Genomic DNA, 19,694 nt, shown 5'->3' with positions numbered 1-19,694 from the left:
GAAATGTTAATTTTCCTTTTTTTTTTTTTTCACTTTGCAAACAGAACTGTTTTGTCAAACCTTTTAAAACTTTCTTTCTAAGAGAAAGCAAGATGTGCTGGAATTCCGTTTTCCCTGTATATTTATTTTTCATATTTAGTTCTTGAATCTCCTTTCCTTTTCCTACCATTTGCCTCTATAGAAAACCTTCTATGATCCAGTAATGCCTCTTAACCTATCAGTGAGTATTTAACACCTGCCCTGTACCCAGATCTTTGCTAGGCATCAAAAAAGAAAATGAAATTAAACCATTTAGATTCCTAAAAATCTTTATTGACTTATTTAGCAATAAGTACTACCTTACCAACTAACTACTTTGCTGTTTCTCCAGCCAAATTTCCCAGCATCTGTTTTGAGGAATTACTGGTAAATAGGTCACATCTCACCTTATTTAAATCACTTAGGTAAAAAAAATTTCTTGATCAGTGAAGTCCTTCAGTATAGTTAATGGAAATAGGGCAATTAAAATAAGGGACGGCATCTGGAGCAAATCTTGAGATGATGACATTGATGATATGACAATTTCTGATAATAATTTTTAAATGCTTGCTATCTGCCTAGAATTATGCAAAGCATATCACATGAGTTATCTCATGTAATCCTTTCATTTACCTGTGAGATCACTACAGTGTAATTCAGGTTTCAAGTGATCTGAATAATCTAAATCCAAACTTTTCTATGAAATGTATATTCTCAAGCTTTAAAGCAAGCCATCATGCACATAGCTGAGGACAAAATTCCCTGCATTTCCTGTTTATTTCTTAATGTTGTCATTTGTGTAAAAGTCAATGAGCAACAATTAAAGCTGTGATGAAAAGTCAAATAAGTACTTAAAATAGTTGTTTTAATAAAATACATTAATTTAATTAAAATTATGTAGATAGTAACTTTCAGGCTTAAAACAACATGAAGCTTCATTTCTAACTCTCACTTTAAAAAAAAAAAAAAACAAAAAAACCATAGGATATGGGACATGGTTGTTACTTAGCAGCAATTCTCCATTATATATTTTACTGCACCTTGCAAATTTCAGTTGTGGATTAGCTACTGGCTATTTTGGTAAATCAATTTTGTTTTATTGCTGTCATAGAAGTCTTTTTTATTTTTCTGCCTTAGTCCCTGAAAGTTGCTATAGTACTTAATATCAATGAAACATTGACACTGTATGCCTATGCCAGATGAAAAGGAAAAGTTCACTGAATTAGATTCAGTGATAAGTCTGGAATGGAAGAGACCTTACTCTCTGTACTTAAAAAGTAAACAAATCTACAGCACAATGGTACTTAAGAATTGAGAAAATGAAATTACTCAGCGTACTAAAGAGCAAAAACTGATATTGCAGTCAGGTGTCCAGGGTTTAGTTTTTCTAGTTTGGAAATTCCTCTTTGAATCTTGTTTTTGTGTCTCTCATACCCTGCAGTCTTCCTTCTAACTATTGCCTGTGAATAACGGCCTCAGAGTGGCGTGGTGGGAGGGAAGCGTAAGTCAGACAAGCCAACCCTTGAGTAACTCAATTGTGTATAACTAATAAAGAGTATAAAATGTCTTCTTTCAGGCAGATATCTTGTACTGAATAATAGTAATAATAGTGATCTTTGAAATATATAGTTATTTGCCCTTTGTATTTAAATACTATTAACCACTGAATTTTACTTATTTGATCCTTATAATAGTGTGTGATGGGTAGGATAAATATTTTAAATCATGGATTTAAGGCTGAGAGAGGTCAGGGATTTGCTGAAGATTTACAGAGGTAGGAAGTGTCAAAGGAGAAACTAGAATGCCTTTCGGTATTCTCAGATGTGATCATAGGAAAAGTCAACATGATGCAACTCACAAACTAAGCTGTGCATTCCCAAACAAGATATTCTTTAAAGACTTTTTTCCCTTTGTTTCTCCTCTCTACCCACCCCCAAAAAAAACTACTTTGGTGGGGCCACCTGCATTACACAGTGGTCTCCAACTGTAAGAGTGTGCATGGCGATCGCTCAGTCAACAAAAGGATTCTTTATACCAAAAGTCCCAGGAGCAAATTGCAGGACATTCCAGTCTGTAGCACACATGCTCATACTGACACAGTGCCAGTCAGCCTGAAGTCTACATTTAGATTTTTCTCTGTGTAGGACATGAATTCCCCTACGGGATTACAATGAGTCACCTCCGAGACATGGCATTCCTGATGCAGGAGTCAAAGGACTCCCCCACAACTTCCAACCTCCAAGAGCCCTTCTTCATGGAACAGCTGCCCCAAGAGATGCAGTGCCACTTCATCTTGAAGCCCAGCCAGGTGGCTGTGGCCCAACAACTGGGTGGTGAGTTTTCTCCCTCTTTCATGAGAGCCTTTTTTTAGCAAAACTTTTCATTCCTGAAAACAAAGTTTTCAAAGTTCTTTGCCTTTATACAGGCAAAGACCCAAACTTCCAGCCAGATGAGGTATTTTTTTTCTTTTGAGTTTTCTGTGTTTTGAAAGGAAAGATGGAGCTTTAGAAGATGGGTTAATAAATCAGTGGTAGGAGTGACTGATGGGTAATCAGCGGCTGGTTGTGGTACAGTCTGTTCTTTCTTTCTTCACTGTCCTTCCCCCTTTAACCTTATGCCCACTGCAGAGTCAAAGGCACCAGGCAGTGCGGCAGGTGCTTCAATGCCTTCTTTGTACTGTAATGCATTGCATTGTGTGTTCCCCCTAAATGATCACATTATTAAAAGAAGGCCGTCAATGATGGGTGTCAGGAGACACTGGTGCCCTACCTGGATCCTGGTACTGATAATTATGTGAAGATGAAGGTAACTTCCACAGAAATCTCTCCTTAGCCTGCTAAGCTAATCTGAATTCCCTGGGAACATAGCCATCTGTTACCCTCCCCATAATAAAGACTCCAGAGTGATAAAAAGTGGTGTTCAACATAGGAGGACCATCATTAATTACCCTAACCCGTGTTTGAGCTTTAAACCCTCAGTCTGAAAGTAAGATTGTATAGAAATAAAAGCATATGTATCATATCAAAAAGTGTGAGTTGGGGGCGGGGGGAAAGCCGAAAATTGATGCTGAATGTTTGGAGCTGCTTCTGTAAACCTGAACAAACTGGGATACCCCATGGACAGTGGCCACTGTTTTATGCTCATCTCCACACACATGCATGTCCAGCCCTGTCTCTTTCGGTTGATGACCTAGCCTCAAACTTTATACTTTATTGAAATCACTGGTCAGGACTCCTTCATCCTGCCAACACCAGCGATAAAAACTGACCCTGCATTTGCACCAGTCCTTCTCTCTCCCACAGAGTTAAAGTGAGTTTTTGAACTCTAAGGCTGTTTACTCACATCTTTGGGGTGTTATGGAGATATTACAGTTTTCCATCCCCTGAAACATGAGCTCCATGAAGGCAAAGAGTTGAGTCTGTTTTGTTCACTGCTATGTTTTCAGCACCTGAAACAGTGTCTGCATATATAAATTGAACTCAATAAATATTTGTTGAATGAATTATTTTATTGACAGGTCTGTTGCTGGTACTCATTGAAGACACAAAGGGAATGTCGCCTTTATAACTAAGCTGAGGAAAATGGTGTTTTACTCTTCTATCTTTATACCCATGTTGTTCAAAATGATTTCTCTGGGTCCCTTGTCAGTAAAATAAATTTATTTTAACTGACTTGACCAAAACAATCAGGGGTCAAGAATCCTAAGAGTTTTACCCAACTTTGTCAACAGCTTGCTTAATTAGACTGTAGGCATCCTCTGTGTGTTAGTCCTCTGTTTCTCTCTGTTGGAAGTTAGGATGATATTGGTTGCAGCTGTAAGATGATTCACGCTAAGGGAATGGAGTGACTACAGACCCATGGTGGCAACCTACCTGTGAAACTGAAAATTTAACAAGCGAACCAGTTTTGTATTTTTTTAATACCCAAGATTTTGATGAACAACTGCTTTGGAAACCACTGACTTAGACCAGGGCTCAATAGACTTTTTCTGTAAAGGGCCAGATAGTAAAATTCGCAGATCAAGAGACAGAATTGACGGTATTACACAGGTACTTAAATAACAAGAGGAAAAGCAAATTTTAACAAATTTTTTTATCGAGGACATTCGACACATGGTAATAGAGTACAATTTTGTGTAGTACAGATCTACTAATGAGAGGAATTGGATTGTTTGGGGGGAATAACATTTCGCTTAATTGAAGTGCAAAGTTAGTATTCCAATTGTCACCATTGATTGGAAAGTGTTCTGATACATAATTAGGTTTTATGTATTTCATCATCTTTGAAAATACCTTTTCACACAAGTAGGTACTGCCAAATACTGAGATACCATGCTACAAGTGTACAATTTTAATGGAGCATGTTTCTCTCTTCAGAGACATTTGTAGAATTTTGTTAGATTCTTCTTTTGATATTTGCCTTTTGGCATGTCGTTTCATTGCATAGTAATCACTTCCACTTGAAAGTTAGGTAGAAGTGAAAGGCTTTTGAAACATGAAATTCCTCTTTGCACAGGTTAAAGGATTTTCAAATGTAGAAATATCCTTTGCACTTACATTGAGGCAGGTAAATACTGCTAGACGTGTAGTTTGAGCTCAGAAAATACAACTGCTGCAGTTTTTTTTATGGGAATGGAGATCTTGCTTCTTGTTTTGACTTTAGACGGTGAGAAAAGTGTGAAAGTAGCTTGACATTACTTGATCACTAAATGTCATTAAATGTCAAAGTAGTGTTTTTGTTTTCTTTTGATAAATACCCAGCAGTGGAATTGCTGTGTCATATGGCTGCACTATTTTTACTTTTTGGAGAAGCCCCCATGCTGTTTCCCATAGCGGCTGCCCCAAGTTGCATTCCCACCAACAGTGCGTGAGGGTCCCCTTTCTCCACATCCTCACCAACACTTGTCATTTGTGTCCTGCTGATAATAGCCATTCTAACAGGTGTGAGTTTCTATCTCATTGTGGTTTTGATTTGCATTTCCCTGAGAATTAGTGATGTTGAGCATCTTTTCATGTGCCTGGTTGCCATCTTTATATGTTTCTTGGAAAAAGTCACTTCAAATCCTCTGCCTATTTTTAATTGGTTTTTTGTTTTGTTTTGTTTTGTTTTGTTTTTGCTATTGAGTTATATGAGTTCTTTATACATTTTAGACGTTAACCCCTTATCAGATATGTGATTTGCAAATACTTTCTCCCGTCAACTTACTGAAGTAGGTTGATTTTTCATTTTGTTGATGGGTTCCTTTGCTGTGCAGAAGCTTTTTAGTTTGATGTACTCCTTCATTTTTTTCTTTTGCTGCTTTTCATTTTTGGTGTCAAATGCAAAAAAAAAAAAAACTTATTGCTAAGACCAGTGTCAAGTAATTTACCCCCATGTTTCCTTCTAGGAGTTTTATGATTGCAGGTCTTATAGTCACATCTGATCCATTTTCAATTAATTTTTGTGTTATGGTGTGGTCCAGCTTCATTTTTCACTTACTGCTGTCCAATTTTTCCACTAGAACAAATCATAATAAAATTTATACAGAATCACAAAAGACCTAGAATTGTCAAAGCATTACTGAAGAAAAAGAAGGAGGCTGGAGGAATAACCCTCCCAGACTTCAGACAATACTCCAGAGCTACAGTAATCAAAACAGCATGGTATTGGTACAAGAACAGACATCTGGATCAGTGGAACAGAATAGAGAGCCCAGAAATGAACCCACATCACTTTTGAAGAGACTGTCCTTTTTCCATTGTATATTCCGGGGGGTATCCCAGCGGCCCTGCCCCTCAGACCAGTGCCTTAAAATTAGGAAATGTCTCTTTAACATAAAGTCAGTGATTTGGAAAGAACTGCTTCTGCCCTGAGCCCTGGGGTGGGTAGCGTGCACACAAGTGCTCTAAGAACTGTTCCCCAGTCCACCACGGACCACAGATCTCCTGAGCGTGAGCTCTCTTGGCCTTCAAAGCGAGATGTTTTAGGGGCTTGTCTCTCAGGTGCCAGACCTTAAAAGTTGGGGTGACCTATGTGGGGTACAAACCTTTCACTCCTTCTGGAGAAGGTCCGGGTTTTGAGGAGATTTTAAGTTCCCTCACAACTGTAGGTTGTTGCACCAGGGGTGGGGTTTATGGTGAGATTGTCTCAGCCTTTTCTAGCCACTTCCCTCTCATTTGCCCAATGTGACAGTCTCTCTGCCAGTTTTTAGGTTTTCTTCCAGAGAAAACTGTCGCATAGGTAGCTGTAGATATGGTGTGTGCGTGGGAGGAGGTGAGTTCAGGATCTTCCTATGTCACCATCTTGCTAAAATCTCTCATTAAAGGGTTTTTTGTTGTGATTATTCTTTAACAATCTATGAGGACAGACTTCTGAGAATTATACTTTTTAATATTCAGCTCCCTAACTGAAGCATGGAGAAACGCCAGCTTGGACCTTGTCGGGGCTGTCTGGGATGCTAGGCTTTCCTGAATCCCACCGGCCCTGCATTTACATCTCCCTTACAGTTTTTATAGCAATTGCATGTCTTTTCATCAGTCTTTGACATTTGGAAAGTAAGAGCTGTGCATTAAAGCTCTGCAAGAAAGTAAACTTTAATGAGATTTTTTTTCTCTCAGTCCCAGAGGGAACGTGAGCTCTAAAATTGAGTGTTGTACGTAGTAAAAGACATGGCTGCAGCTGAAAGTATTTATAATAAAGTTCAGGACTCAATTTCTGCTTTATCCTCTGTCTGCACTCATAGGATAGCTGGGCATATAACTTTATGATAGAGCATTCTTCCTAAGAAGTGTATGAAAGCTAAAAAAAAAATCAAATAAATCCGATAGTTTTAGAAATAATGAAACCAGATTAAATGTGAGGAAACTGGACTGAGTACAACTACTCATCATTTGTAAACATACATACTCAACAAACATTTGCACAGATTAGCATTGCTGGCACCCAGGAACCCTGTCCTGTATTTAAGAATGGGTTCAGCTTCCTTTCCTGTTCTTTAAGATGGTGCGAGTTGGGGATGTCAGGACAGGAAGAAAGTGCTTTAGTTAACCAGAATCTGGTATTCCTTCCTGTCCGCACACTTCCCGAAGGCTGTTAAACAAGTGGAGAATGGATGTGGGGAGGAGGTCCTCTTTCTGGGGAGGAGATTAGTGTCTTGGCAGCTCTGTTCAAGGCTGCTGTGGGCCTATGCCCCAGGCAAAGTAACACTTTTCAAACATTATCCTACTTAATTCAGTGAGGCTGTGAGCTGTAGGTGGTGTTCTCATTTTAAAATGAAGAAGCAGGATAAGTAACTTGCACAAATAAATGTCTGAAGCGGGAGTCTAGCTGGGCTCCTGACTCCTGAAACAAAGACCTCTACACCTGGGTGTATGAGCATTTATGATGCACTTCCTGTATCCTGAGGAAGCCATGGGTGGATGATGGTCTAGATGCTGTTCAGTAAAATGTTTCCTATTTGATTATCTTCCCATGACGTGGCTTTTTCAGTATTTGGTTTATGTTGGTTATGCTGAGGAAATAAACAGTATGAAACACTTGATTGAAATGAGCACCGGGCACTGCCGACCATGCCCCCCCCCACCCCCGGAATCATCTCCTTCGTGTCCCCCCCCGAATGTTCTCCTAGGTGTCCCCCCCCGGAATCATCTCCTCGGTGCCCCGGCCCCTGAGATCGTCCCCTTCGTGCCCCGTGGTCAGAGAGAGCTGAGGGGTAAAGCACCATCTCTGGCAGCATGGTTGGCTGTCAGGGCCTCACAGCCCAGAGCGTGATGACCAGTTTCATGCACTGTCCCTGGTGAAAAATGTAGTCAGACTCTATGTGGGCGCCACCTGGGGGCCCATTCCCCTCAAGAGCTGTTTCGCATCTGCCCCACGCAACGCAGGCTTCGGGGGTCAGCCAGAGGCTTGGGCAGAATTCATGCCCATTATTTGGGTTGGGGCTCCCACTAGTCTGTCTGCTCCTTCCTGGGGTTCCCCCTTCACCCTCCAGCTGCTGTGGTCACCTCCATCTCCATTCTCTCTAGTTTTTTCAAACCAGCAAGAGAACAGGTTTCTCTCCAAATTTTAGTCACCCCTGCCACCCTGGGGCCTGTGCTCATGGAAGAAGCTGTAAAAAGGGGAAACTCACCCAGCGCCACGCCATTCCCTTCTTCCCAGGTGTAAAACTGTTACCTCCACTCTGTGCCTTCCTTTGGTCACTCTTTAGCGTCTTCAGGTCGGCTCTTGTATCTTTAAGTGTTGCCTGGAGTTTATAGCTGTTACCTGTGTGTATTTGTTTAGGCCAGGGGGTGTAGGTGGCAGAAAGGTCAAAAAGGACCCTAAAGAGCTGTCTTTTTAGGTATCAGGTCCTGTGCAGATCCATCCATTTTTTGTCTTAAAATTAGATGCCGATGACATCAGAACTGTTTTAGAACTATGATCTCACAAAACCGTGATTCACTGCTGACCTTTCTCCTGCCTCTTTTCTTTCTGCTGTCTTTTTCCACCTAAATGTCTGCTCAGTTCAATTACTGTTCGAGAATGATTTATTGATTACTTACTAGACATGAGGGATGATGCTGGATCCTCTACCTGTTGAAATCGTGTTGATTCAAAATTCCCATCCAATGCAGGTGCCTGCAGGACCGCTCCCTCTCTCCTGACGGGGACGCAGATGTGCTTCATGGTTCTTCTGAACGCCTCTGGTGCCTTGTTCCTCCCTTAGGACGTTTTATTTATTAATATATTTGCTCCCCCCCACCCACCCATCACCAGTCTTGTCCCCCCGTAAGGTTATAAACTTTACCGTGGCAAGGGCGAGTCTCACTCATGTTTTCATCCATCCATGCTGCCTTAAACATACTTTTTAAAGTCAGAAACCAAAAAGATACATGAAAAGTCTGCAGTTGGAGAGAAAGGGTGGAACGCAGAGCATTAGCTTCCTGCCTCTGTGCTCGACAGCAGAGTGGGGCATCAGGTAGCAGAGCGTTCTTGTTCTCAGAGAGCACCTTCATAGCGACGCCTCCTCCCCTTCCCCCAGGTCTCCTCCCTCCCCTTTTCCTCCTCCTCCTCCTCTTCCTTCTCCCCTTTCCCCTCTCCTTCTCTCTCCTTTTCCTCCTCCTTCTTCCTTTCTTTTTCTCATTATTGAGTTGTGGTCTAATTTGATCTTCAGCTTTTTTGTTCACTTAGTCTCCTCTTTAAAATGGCCTGTGTGTTGGTATGAAATGCTTTGTGCTGTAAGTTCAGTAAAGGGGGAGCCCTTCTTTCACCTTTGGAAATTTGGTACCAGAATTCAAGCACATAGATCAGTGACGTCCCCAAAATTGGGGGGGGGAGAATAACCCAAGCGTTTAATGTTTCCTTACCTTATAAATTGCTGAGCCGTGGTGCTGAGCATACTATAAAATGGAAACTATAGAAATAAGATTAAGTGAATTAAATTAGTTTTGCTAATAATCTCACTTCTTCCTTGATTCAGGTCAGAAGACGTTTAAAAGAAGAAGATCTATCATTAACTGGGCCTTCTGGCGGGGCTCGAGCACCCACCTGGACAACCAGCCCGTGTCACCAACGACTCCGATGCCGGGACTGCTCTTCGGAGTGTCTTTGCCAGAAATCTGTGAGAACGACAATCTACCCAAACCTATCTTGGTAAGTCTTGTTTTGGTCTGTAACACTTAACAGGAAAGGTGAGCTCCGGAGGGAAAATATACCCCAAATGGAAAATTTGTGGACACTCATGGCTTTGGCTAAGAACCTTTACTATTACTTCAAAGAATACAAATCTTGACTAAACTATTGCAGCATCATAAGGCAGATGTGATGGGGAGAGATGGTCTCGTCTGCTGGCGGCAGGAAGGAGCAGCGTGAACCTGCTCAGATCAACTAGAGTCTGTCTGCTCCGTGAACAGAGATCGCACTTTATCCCCACGTTCCTCTCACATCCTTTCTTGAACCCTGTGTTGTTCAGAACATGACTCTTTTAGTCACCTTAGCAGCAGGAACTAAACCTGATACTTTTTATTAGTATTCTAAGTGTTTAGGCATGAAGATACATCCTCTGGCATTTAGTTACCTTTTTATGTACAACAGATCAGGTGAAAGCCACTGAGTGTGTATGGTCTTCAGTGAAGGTAGTAAATGAACCCTGTCAAGCAGCATTTTTTGAGTGTCCAGTACCCTTCAGGCACCGTCCCGGATGCCTGGCACTTCATGCTCTGCTGTGTGTCTGTGAGCACCAGACGCTAGTCTAGTCACTTTATCGCTTGTCTTTCACAACAGATTTAGAGGGTAGTTGTCACCATCGTCATCATCACCATCACCATCTCCATCATTCCTACTTTACAAATTAAAGCCCCACTCCCCACCCCCAAAAAAACCCCTCAAGTTTACTGAAAGTCACACACAGCAAGCCTGAGCTGTAACTAGGTCTCAGGTCCTGTGGGTTGCATGTCTCCGACACCCACTTGTTCCTCCTCTGCAAGCATAGGATGTGCAGCTGGAAAGGAAGCAAAATGAAAGACTGATTGGAATGGAATGGGACAGAGAAAGCTTCCTGGAGGCGATGATTTTGGAGGCTGATTTTAAAAGAAGTCAATACAGGAAGTAGGATGAAGTGTAAAGTCGCATGAAAAGCAAGACAAGCAAGTGGAGGATGAGTTAGGCAAGAACATTTCCATGTCTGGGGACAAGATTTCGTGTTAGAGAACAGTGGGCAAAGAATAGTGAGACAGGAGGGAGACGAGGTAACAGGTACCTTGAAGTGACTATTGGATCGCTGAAAAAGGACAGTCACATGAAAGCAAGTGTTGAAATGTAGCAAGAACAAATGGGAGAAAATAGATTTAGAGACACACACACACACATACACACACACACACACACACAAAGTGACTTTAATCCTCTGGCAGCCTGTCCAGCCCCAGCCCTTCAGTGCCTCCCGCCAGGCAGCCCCGGCCCCTGGCAGCCGGGGAGGGCAGCGGTGTGTTCTCCGGCTCCTTCTGCGTCAAGTGCCATTTTGATTTTTGTTTCCTTTGTTTCCCCGTAGGATATGCTTTTCTTCCTTAATAAGAAAGGACCCCTCACAAGAGGGATCTTCAGACAGTCGGCCAACATGAAATCCTGCAGAGAGCTGAGAGAGAAACTGAATTCCGGAGTTGAAGTATACCTAGACTATGAATCGGCTTTCGTGATAGCCTCTGTCTTAAAGGTGGGGAACGCACGCCCTTCGCCCCCCCCACAGTGGAGCTCTGGGGGAAGACAGCTGGGGTCCCTCATTATAACGCTATCCCCATCTGCGAAGAAGCATCATAGTTAGAGTCTCACAGCCAATTAGCTATGTGGTAAAAGTATTTGTAGCAGAAATTCTTGTGGCAAAGATGTCTATGGCAAATAGGTTTACTTATGGGGAAAAAAAAAAACCTGGAACCCAGCCCCATGGTCACTTAACTCACATCCATAGTTGAGTTAGACTTCTTCTAAAGTGTTTTCCTCCCCACATTCTTGAAAATGCCTCACGTCTTTGCAAAACCTAAAGTCAAAACGAGCTTTCAGCAGCACTCTTGACCACAGCAATGGCTTCTGCAGCCCAGTGTCAGGCTGCCGTCTCTCAGCAGGCTTGGTGTGCGCCCGCGCCAGGGGTAGGGACAGGGCCCCAGCCTGCATCCCAGGGCCTGGAGCATAAAACCCAAATTCCGGAAAACTTGGTGAAGAAGGCTCTTACGTGTCCCTACTCCCAGGCAATTGCTTACAGAACCGTGCTTTATGAATTTAGGAACAGTCAGATGTCTCTCGGTAAAAGGGCCATGTCTGCTCTTAAAACAATCCCTGCCACAGACTTTGACAATAAAGTATCACTCAGAAGAGCTGGAGAGCGGAAGCGGGGAGCATCTTGTCTGTTTTACACAGGGTTTGCACTTGCCTTTCAGTCGTGGAGCTCAGTAGAGATATGTGTGGTGCGCTAGCTGAGCGAGACCCATGTCAGGGATGTGTATGCATGGTGGATTTTTCTTTGCTTTTTTTTTTTTATCATATAATTAGGCTTTCTCCCATCTCTTAATTTAAGAAGTTAAAGGCTATGTTTTAGAAGATTTTCCTAATTCTGCTATTCTTCACAGCACCATACTCCTCAAAATTTTGAACTAAATTGTTGAGGCTGTTAACAAAGAAGTTTGGATGTAAAAGAGTTAAGCTGCATTTCACATTGCAGAGAAAGTAATTGTACAAGAATAAGCAAAGGGCAAAAAATAATTCAAATGATTGGAAAGTCTGGTTAGATGGGTTCCAACTAATTAAAGCTTTGTGATCATGGAACTGTGCTTTACTCTCAATTTTTTTCCAAGTGGTTGCAGGAAAGGAAATACTTTTTGCCAAAAGTTATTGAGCTTTAGTTTTGTTTCTTGTTTTTGAGACTATTTGGGAGTGGTACTTAAGTTTTCCCTTAATTTTTCACTTAGGCTGGTTTTGCTTAAATATAAGCTTCACTCTGAACTATAATTGGAATAAAATTGCTTGAGAAAGCATAACTTTGACCCATCAGACCTTTGAGGAAAAGTTCGTTTTTTAATCCTGTAGGAATCTCATCTCAGATTAATCTGGGAGCTCTGCTGATGGCCGGGGCTCTGCCTTTGGAGGGGAGGAGACTTTGAGTCGAGCACTGGGTGCTGGCAATTGTAATTCAGAACCAGCTTTCACATCCTTCTCAGCTGTGATGGTTGTTATTTCGTAACTTGTTATTCCAGCTGTGGAGGGTTCATTGCGATGTTACGACTTATCTTTCAAGTGTAGGTTTTAAGATTTAATGATGTTTTTCTTCAAGACAGATCATAAATATGTTTTCCACTGAGGTTTAAAAAGAGAGCTATTGTCACTGCCCCACTTTGAAATAACTGATTTCGGCTCTTCTGAATCTGACTTGTCAAGTAGGTGCAGCACTAAAATTAGTTAGGAATTATGAAAATTCGATAGCTTTCCCCCCCAAAAAAGGTAACTTTTGTGATGACACATCTGAATCACGAGTATCCAGGTACATCTCTCCTGGAAAATACAATAGAACAGAGAAAGACTTTAAATCAGTCACTTTCCTGCTTACTAACCACTCCAAAAAATTGTCTGATAATAGGTAACATGACCACGAAGAGGCTTTTAAATTATTTGAGAGCCTCAGCTATAGTTAGCTGGCCTTCCCTTGTCCCTCACTAATATTTGGCCATAGGACATACAGCAACATTTCAGTAATGACCCCTGCTACGTCTGCGACTGTGCTTGGCGTTGAGTGTATGCAGTGAAAGGCAAGGGTCTGGTCTGGTCCTGCCCTGAAGGAGCTCGTAGGCTCGTGGGAGACATGCTCACCTAATCAGCTGACTGCAGCACCGAGGCCCAAGGCTTCCATGTTAGTCACAGAAACACGACATGTTTTCTGTCACAAGTTGTGTGTCGCCTTTGGTAAGGCACATATGTAAGGCTGCTATTTGATTTTCCAGCAAGAATTAAAATTACTCCATTGCACACCTGTCTCCGTGTTGTAAGCAGGAACTTGCAAGAGGGTGGTCAGCCATGGGTCCAGCACTTAGACATAGAATTGGGTTTTCTCTGCCTGAAGTTTCCTAAGGTGGAGATCAGACTTCGCAAGCTTGGCTTGTTAGGACCGTGCCAAAAGCAACAGAGAGTGTTGGCCTAGAAAGGAAAGGAACATAGGACCAGGACCAAAGTGTGTTTACTTTTAAGCTTTTTTATAAACAAATGTCAAACAACAACCCCCCTTGGTCAGATCCTACTTGTGTCATAGTCTGGTTTCACCCACACCCAGCCCCACAAGTGCTCTCAGCAGGAGTCTCGAAGGCCGAGAAGCATAATGTACCAGGGACATGTTATTTAATATACATTAGGGATGAGGGTGCTGCCCCAGGCTCCCAGAGCCAGCCATAGCCTGGAATGCCATTTCCCCTCCTATGAAGAATACAGGGAGACACTCCAGACACCTCTGGATGGAATTAGTCACCAATGCCGCTGGAATCTAAAGTTCTAAATTACCAGGGACTTTGTGTTATTTACTACCCTGTTCCTGGCACCTCAAACAGTGCCTGGCACAGATGAGTAAATATGTGTAGAATGACTGGATGACTGACTACCACATTATGAATCTCACAGATACCTTCGTGCATTCCTTTTAACTAGTGATTTGAGAGAGAGAGAGAAAAAAAAAAGATTAGGATGGTTTGCCAGACCCTGCCATGTTATACTAGTTTGCTAAGATGTATACAAACAGGAGGTTTCAGCCCAAACAGGTTGTCCTTTATCTTTCCCACTGTACTCCAGACCCCAATTTCCCTCTGGTTTTTTGTTAGAAAAAAAATCAAAGCATATTTTTCTCGGTGTGCACATCACTGGAGGGCTGGCGCAGAGCTCTGTGTGTTCCAAAGAAGGGAGGACTGAACTTTCCAATAAAGTGTCTTCTTTCTAATTTCTCCAATACAAATTATTAGAATAACAATTTAAATTTTTTTTCCCTCTATGTAAGGATTTTCTACGGCACATTCCGGGAAGCTTATTATCATCAGATCTCTATAATCATTGGGTCTGTGTAATGGACAAAGGAAGTGATGAGGAAAAAATAAATGCAGTTCAAAGGTAATTATTCCAATTTGGTCATTTCTCAAAAATACTTTTTAAAAAAACTTATTTTATAAGCTTGTCTGTTAATGTAATAATAACTATCAAAGTCATATCCATAGGGGCCAGTTTAAAAATAGACTTATGCTAGCAACTGTTGTTGTTATTATTGGTTTTTTTCCTAATCTTATTAATATGGAATACTCAACCATTGTACACCTTCTGTATATTCTAATCTGATAGGCACTGAAACCCATCAGACTAATAGCTACTACTGTAGACCCAATCTACAATTTATGACCTTAATTTTGGTAAATATATAACTAACCAGATGATTCCTTATACACTTCATTTAGGAGCCGAATTCATACAGAAAATTCCTTCCCCTCAAGGAGCTCACAGTCTAGTAGAAATAGACAGATAAAACCTAGAATTCCAGTGCGGCACAGTCAGTGCCGTGACAGGGGTATGTGGAGGAGGGGACGTAAGGACAGTCCAGAGAGACAGTCAATTAATTGAAAAGTGTCAAGGGAAAAGGGAGTTGCAAAGCCTCAGCCTGATCACAGAGATTGCATTGTCTGTCCTCATGGAAAGGGAAGTGGCCGGCAGAACCCAGCACCCCCATTCCTGAGTATAAAATCCCACATCATAAGAGAATAGGAGAGAAGTGTCCATTAATGAAAAGCAATGCTTGCATTTCTGTGAAACCCAAGAATCCCAGTATCATTTAATTGCAAACGCTTGTTTAGTGCTGTGTTATCTTGAGCAACTTTCAAATGTAAATCATTATCTACACGCAGCTACTGATGGTGTAAGTGTTGAAGACACCAGACTCAGAGCCATGAACAAAATGCTGTCTCTGCTTTCGTGACAGCTTGGTGGGAACCGTTCAGAGACAGGGAACCTGAGATTCTGTATGTTGTTGCTCATTGTCTAAAACTTTATATTCTAGAAGCTATTAAAGGATGATTTTTAAAAGGCCAGAATTATGGCTCTCATATAAATATGCACACATAAAAGAAATTTTATTTAAAACATGAATTAATAAAGAGAAGTACTAAGACGTTACTGCCGCCGGTTCAGAGAAGATGGTTAACTACCACAAGTTATAATAGTTGAATCAGAAATGCTGAAATGAACTTATAAATAGATATAAAAACCAAAACTGGCTTTTTCTGCTGGGGCATGAGGCAGTGCAAGTAAATCACGTGTCTCTTCACCAGAGAGAATTTTCAGGTCTATGGACAAGTATTATGTGTATTGCTGTCAATATTCTATAGTTTACAGAGGTGTAAAATAACTCAAAGGCTCAGGGCCCCCTCAGAATCTGACACCCCAAAAGAGCACACTAGGCAAGGCCTTAATCTCCACTGAATACATTCAGTAATCTTTTGGCCCATTGTAATCTGTCATAATTTGTCCCTAGAAAACCATACTCATTGTCAGTCTGTGGTGCTGAAGAAGCACCTCTCTGGTATTTATGCAACAAGAGTCAGATTACCTGATTTTCTTCCCCAGGTTGTGATACAGGAAAACGGGGCACGAGAGGAGGGCTGTGTCCCAGGTCTCACTTGAGTCCCTGGGATGCGCCCCGCCAAGTGAGGGTTGTTGGCTTCACGCAGGAAAGAATTCAAGAGCGAGCCCTAGTTGAGTAAAAGTAGATTTGTTTAGAGAGATGTACACTCTGTAGACAGAGTGCAGGCCATCTCAGAATGCAGGAGAAGGGCAGAGGGGAGCAGGGTTGGGTGTTTAGTTTAAAGGAGAAGTAGACACACAGTCCATAGACAGAGTGCCAGGCATCTGGGAAGGTGAGGGAGCAAGAGAGTCCACGAGGCGCGGTGTTGCGAGTTTTTATACGTTAACAAGTGAGAGGATTACTCCAACTGCTTTGAGGAAGGGGCGGGGATCCCCAGGAATTGGGCCACTGCCTTCTCCTTGACTTTCATGATCAGCCTCAGAGCTGTCATGGCACCTGTGGGTGTGCCGTTTGCGGTGCTAGTACATTACAGTGTGTGTGAGGGAGCTCAGGGTCCGCTGGAGGTCAGCTCTCCATCCATCCTGGTCCTCAAGGTCCATCAGGAGTTGACTTTTCCTCCACCTTGGTGCTAACTGCTGTGTCATTCCTTTCATGGCTGTATCCTGCCCCCTTCCCTCCCGTCTCAGTTACAGGTTCTTGTTGGAAAAAAGCAACAACCATGAATATATATATATGTACACACACACACATATATATGTATATATGTATATACACATATATATGTATATATGTATATACATATATATATATATATGTGTGTGTGTGTGTATATATATATATATATATATATATATATATATTTCCTGGATGGTAGTAAATGATGGTGAATGATAATTTAAAAATCTCTTATCAAGTACAAAATAGGAACAGTAGGAAATATACTGTTATAAGTTTGACTGACGTGTGAAAGTGGGACCACTGAGATAAAGAGACATGGGACAGAATTGACCTTAGAAGCTGGTAGAGCAGAGTGTAAGCTCTCAGGATGGAACTGGGTGTCTTTGTGGCTGAGGCTTGAAAGGTTCTCACCCAGAGACAGAATATACAAAATAAATGAATAATCCCCCTGAGTCTTACTCTCTCCCCTCTGTAAGACAGTCCTCGCTTTGCACGTACTGTATGAGCTGACACTCCTGCATACCTGAACTGTGTTTCTGCTTCGCGTGGTTCCCCATGAAAAGCGAAGAAAGGTTGCCCTGTCTACAAGTTTTCCATGAAATGTCTTGCTTAAAGAGCACCTTTGTCTGTCTTTAGGCTATTAGACCGGCTCCCAAGAGCGAATGTTGTTCTGCTAAAGTATCTTTTTGGGTTATTGCACAAGATTGAAAAACACGCGTCATCGAATCAGATGAATTCATTTAACTTAGCAGTGTGCATCGCTCCAAGCATCCTTTGGCCTCCTGCTTCCTCCAGCCCCGAACTAGAAAGTGAATTTACAAACAAGGTAATGAAGTTTTTCATTTTTCTGCCCTGGGGGACTGAGTCCCCGTTTTGAACCTAAAGTTTGGGGTATTAATTCTGAAAGACATGTCCTTAAGTACATCTTCTTATAAGTCTGAGTTAATCGACTGTTCCGTCCTCTCCTGGTAGACTGCAGAAAGGTGATTTCTTAAGCAAAGAAAGTGATAGTAATTGGGTTACTTCTGTTTTCCCTTTAAGGAGGCAAAACAGCTGTGACTGACTGAAACCATAGAGGGGGAAGAGCAGTTGATAAGATTTTAAAAAGAAACAAAAGACTTTGAAATTGAACAGGCGCAGGTGGAAATCTCAACCCTCCCCACTTGCCAGATGTACAGTCTAGGGCAGAATTAGTTACACTGATCCACAGTTTCCTCATCTAACACAATGGAGGTGGGGATGGTACCTCGCTCACTCAGTACGTACTTGAAATCACACTCCTGCAGTACCTGGTGGTTAGTACAAGGATGGGGCACTGATTCCTCTTCCTCCCAAAGTTCTGCCTGCTCCTTTGCCTCAGCTACTGGGGCAAGAAGACTATGGAAAGGTTCCAGTATATCTCAGTGGAGGCACAGCGCTCCCCAGTGAGCTCTTCTCCAAGCATCTCCAGTTCTGTCTCCTCAGGGAGGGAAATGCATAGGAAGAGGCTGGTCAGGGAACATGTACGCTTTTCTCTCCAGCCGTCTCTCTCCTTCACAGTAAATCCACAGAGGATGCCCACCTCCCACACTTATGACACCTGCCTTTTACATAAGAAACATATTTTATAAGTCTTTATCTAACGATGCTTCATGAATTTTAATAAGAAAGTATATTTCTTCATCCCAAATGCCCTGTACAGAGAATATTTAAATTACCCTAATTTTAAAGACAGGAACATTAGTATCAAAATGTTAGCATTAAACCAAGGCCACAAATAATAACTTTAAGCCACTGGTTAAAATTGATTTCTATACTCAAACTACTCTTGTTTTTTTAGGGGAAATGGTTCTGTTTAGTTTCCAAGCAGACATGAACTTTGAAATTTTCTCAGGATTCTTTCGCTTTTTTGGGGGGGGGGGGTTTGAACCAGGATTCGTATATGAAGTGTGATTTATAGGTGCACTATGTGAAAAGTAGCCCTTCATTTTTGTTCCTTTTTTGTGCAGGTTTCTCTGCTTATACAATTTCTGATTGAAAATTGCTGTATAATATTTGGAGAAGAAATCACTTCCCTTTTGGAAGAGGTTTCAGTGACATGTGATACGAAAGAGAAAGTCTCAGGTATTGTGAATAATGGGGTTGTTTTTGTGTGTGAGAAATAGACACACATGTGAAGGTCAGCGAGGGCACCGGTTACCCTGCAGCCCAGAGCAACTCGGGTGAAGGGGCCTCTCACCTGAGTCAGGGGCTGAGGGCTTCTGCCCCTTCCTTAGAAGGCCTGCTCGTAGGTCAGGCTGTGTTAACACTGTGGTCGGGTTATCTAGTGTATAAGACAAGGTTCCCAAACTCCAAGAAGTTGTTAGTGGCAGAATTTTAACTTTTTTTTTTTTAAATAAAACCTTACAAGGATATACAATAGAACAATTAACAGACTTACAATATAACAATATTGTTACAACATATTGTTACAATATCTTACAATATAACAGAACTGCTGTGGTTGAAACTGGAGTAGGAGACCCAGAAGCAGGCCTGGTCTGGTTCCTCCTCATCTTCCTCTCCGAGGTCCCTGACACCTCTCAGAAATCCAGCACCCTGCAAAACACTTGAGAAAACAGCTAGCTTCATGGGGCGGGGCAGGGTGTGTGGGGCTTGAAGACATTCAGCCTTCCAAAATATGAATGCCTGTACCACCAATTCTTGGTTATCTTTGAACAATTATTCTGTGCCACCATAACATTAGTATCTTCTCCTGTAATTGTGGGAAACCATAACATCTAACTGGTATGATTGCTGTAAAGAATAAACAAAGTAATAGATATTAAAGAACTTTGTCAAAGGGAAATTGATAAGGTTGGTAAATGGTTTCTCTGAGACTAATAGAGTTAATTAGGTGTATCCACCAGCTAATCCATTTAAAAGACAGTCTTATTCAGAACCTGAGTGTATCTGCATTAATTTCTTCATATTT

The 19,694-nt window shown here is 41.8% G+C and overlaps 1 protein-coding gene across 1 annotated transcript in view; it reads left to right on the top strand.

Moving 5' to 3' along the window:
- ARHGAP20 (Rho GTPase activating protein 20) overlaps nucleotides 1-19,694 on the top strand; it is a 70,231-nt gene that overhangs the window by 44,784 nt on the left and 5,753 nt on the right. Inside the window, exons 9-14 of the mRNA XM_074356922.1 lie at nucleotides 2,163-2,351; nucleotides 9,455-9,627; nucleotides 11,024-11,185; nucleotides 14,495-14,604; nucleotides 17,378-17,567; nucleotides 18,730-18,844. Of these exons, the coding sequence (XP_074213023.1) occupies nucleotides 2,163-2,351; nucleotides 9,455-9,627; nucleotides 11,024-11,185; nucleotides 14,495-14,604; nucleotides 17,378-17,567; nucleotides 18,730-18,844 (939 nt within the window). The remainder of the gene's footprint in view (nucleotides 1-2,162; nucleotides 2,352-9,454; nucleotides 9,628-11,023; nucleotides 11,186-14,494; nucleotides 14,605-17,377; nucleotides 17,568-18,729; nucleotides 18,845-19,694) is intronic.

The sequence above is a fragment of the Camelus bactrianus genome, chromosome 33, assembly GCF_048773025.1.
Source record: "Camelus bactrianus isolate YW-2024 breed Bactrian camel chromosome 33, ASM4877302v1, whole genome shotgun sequence".
Classification (NCBI taxonomy): domain Eukaryota; kingdom Metazoa; phylum Chordata; class Mammalia; order Artiodactyla; family Camelidae; genus Camelus; species Camelus bactrianus.
This window is presented reverse-complemented; position numbering and strand designations above follow the sequence as displayed.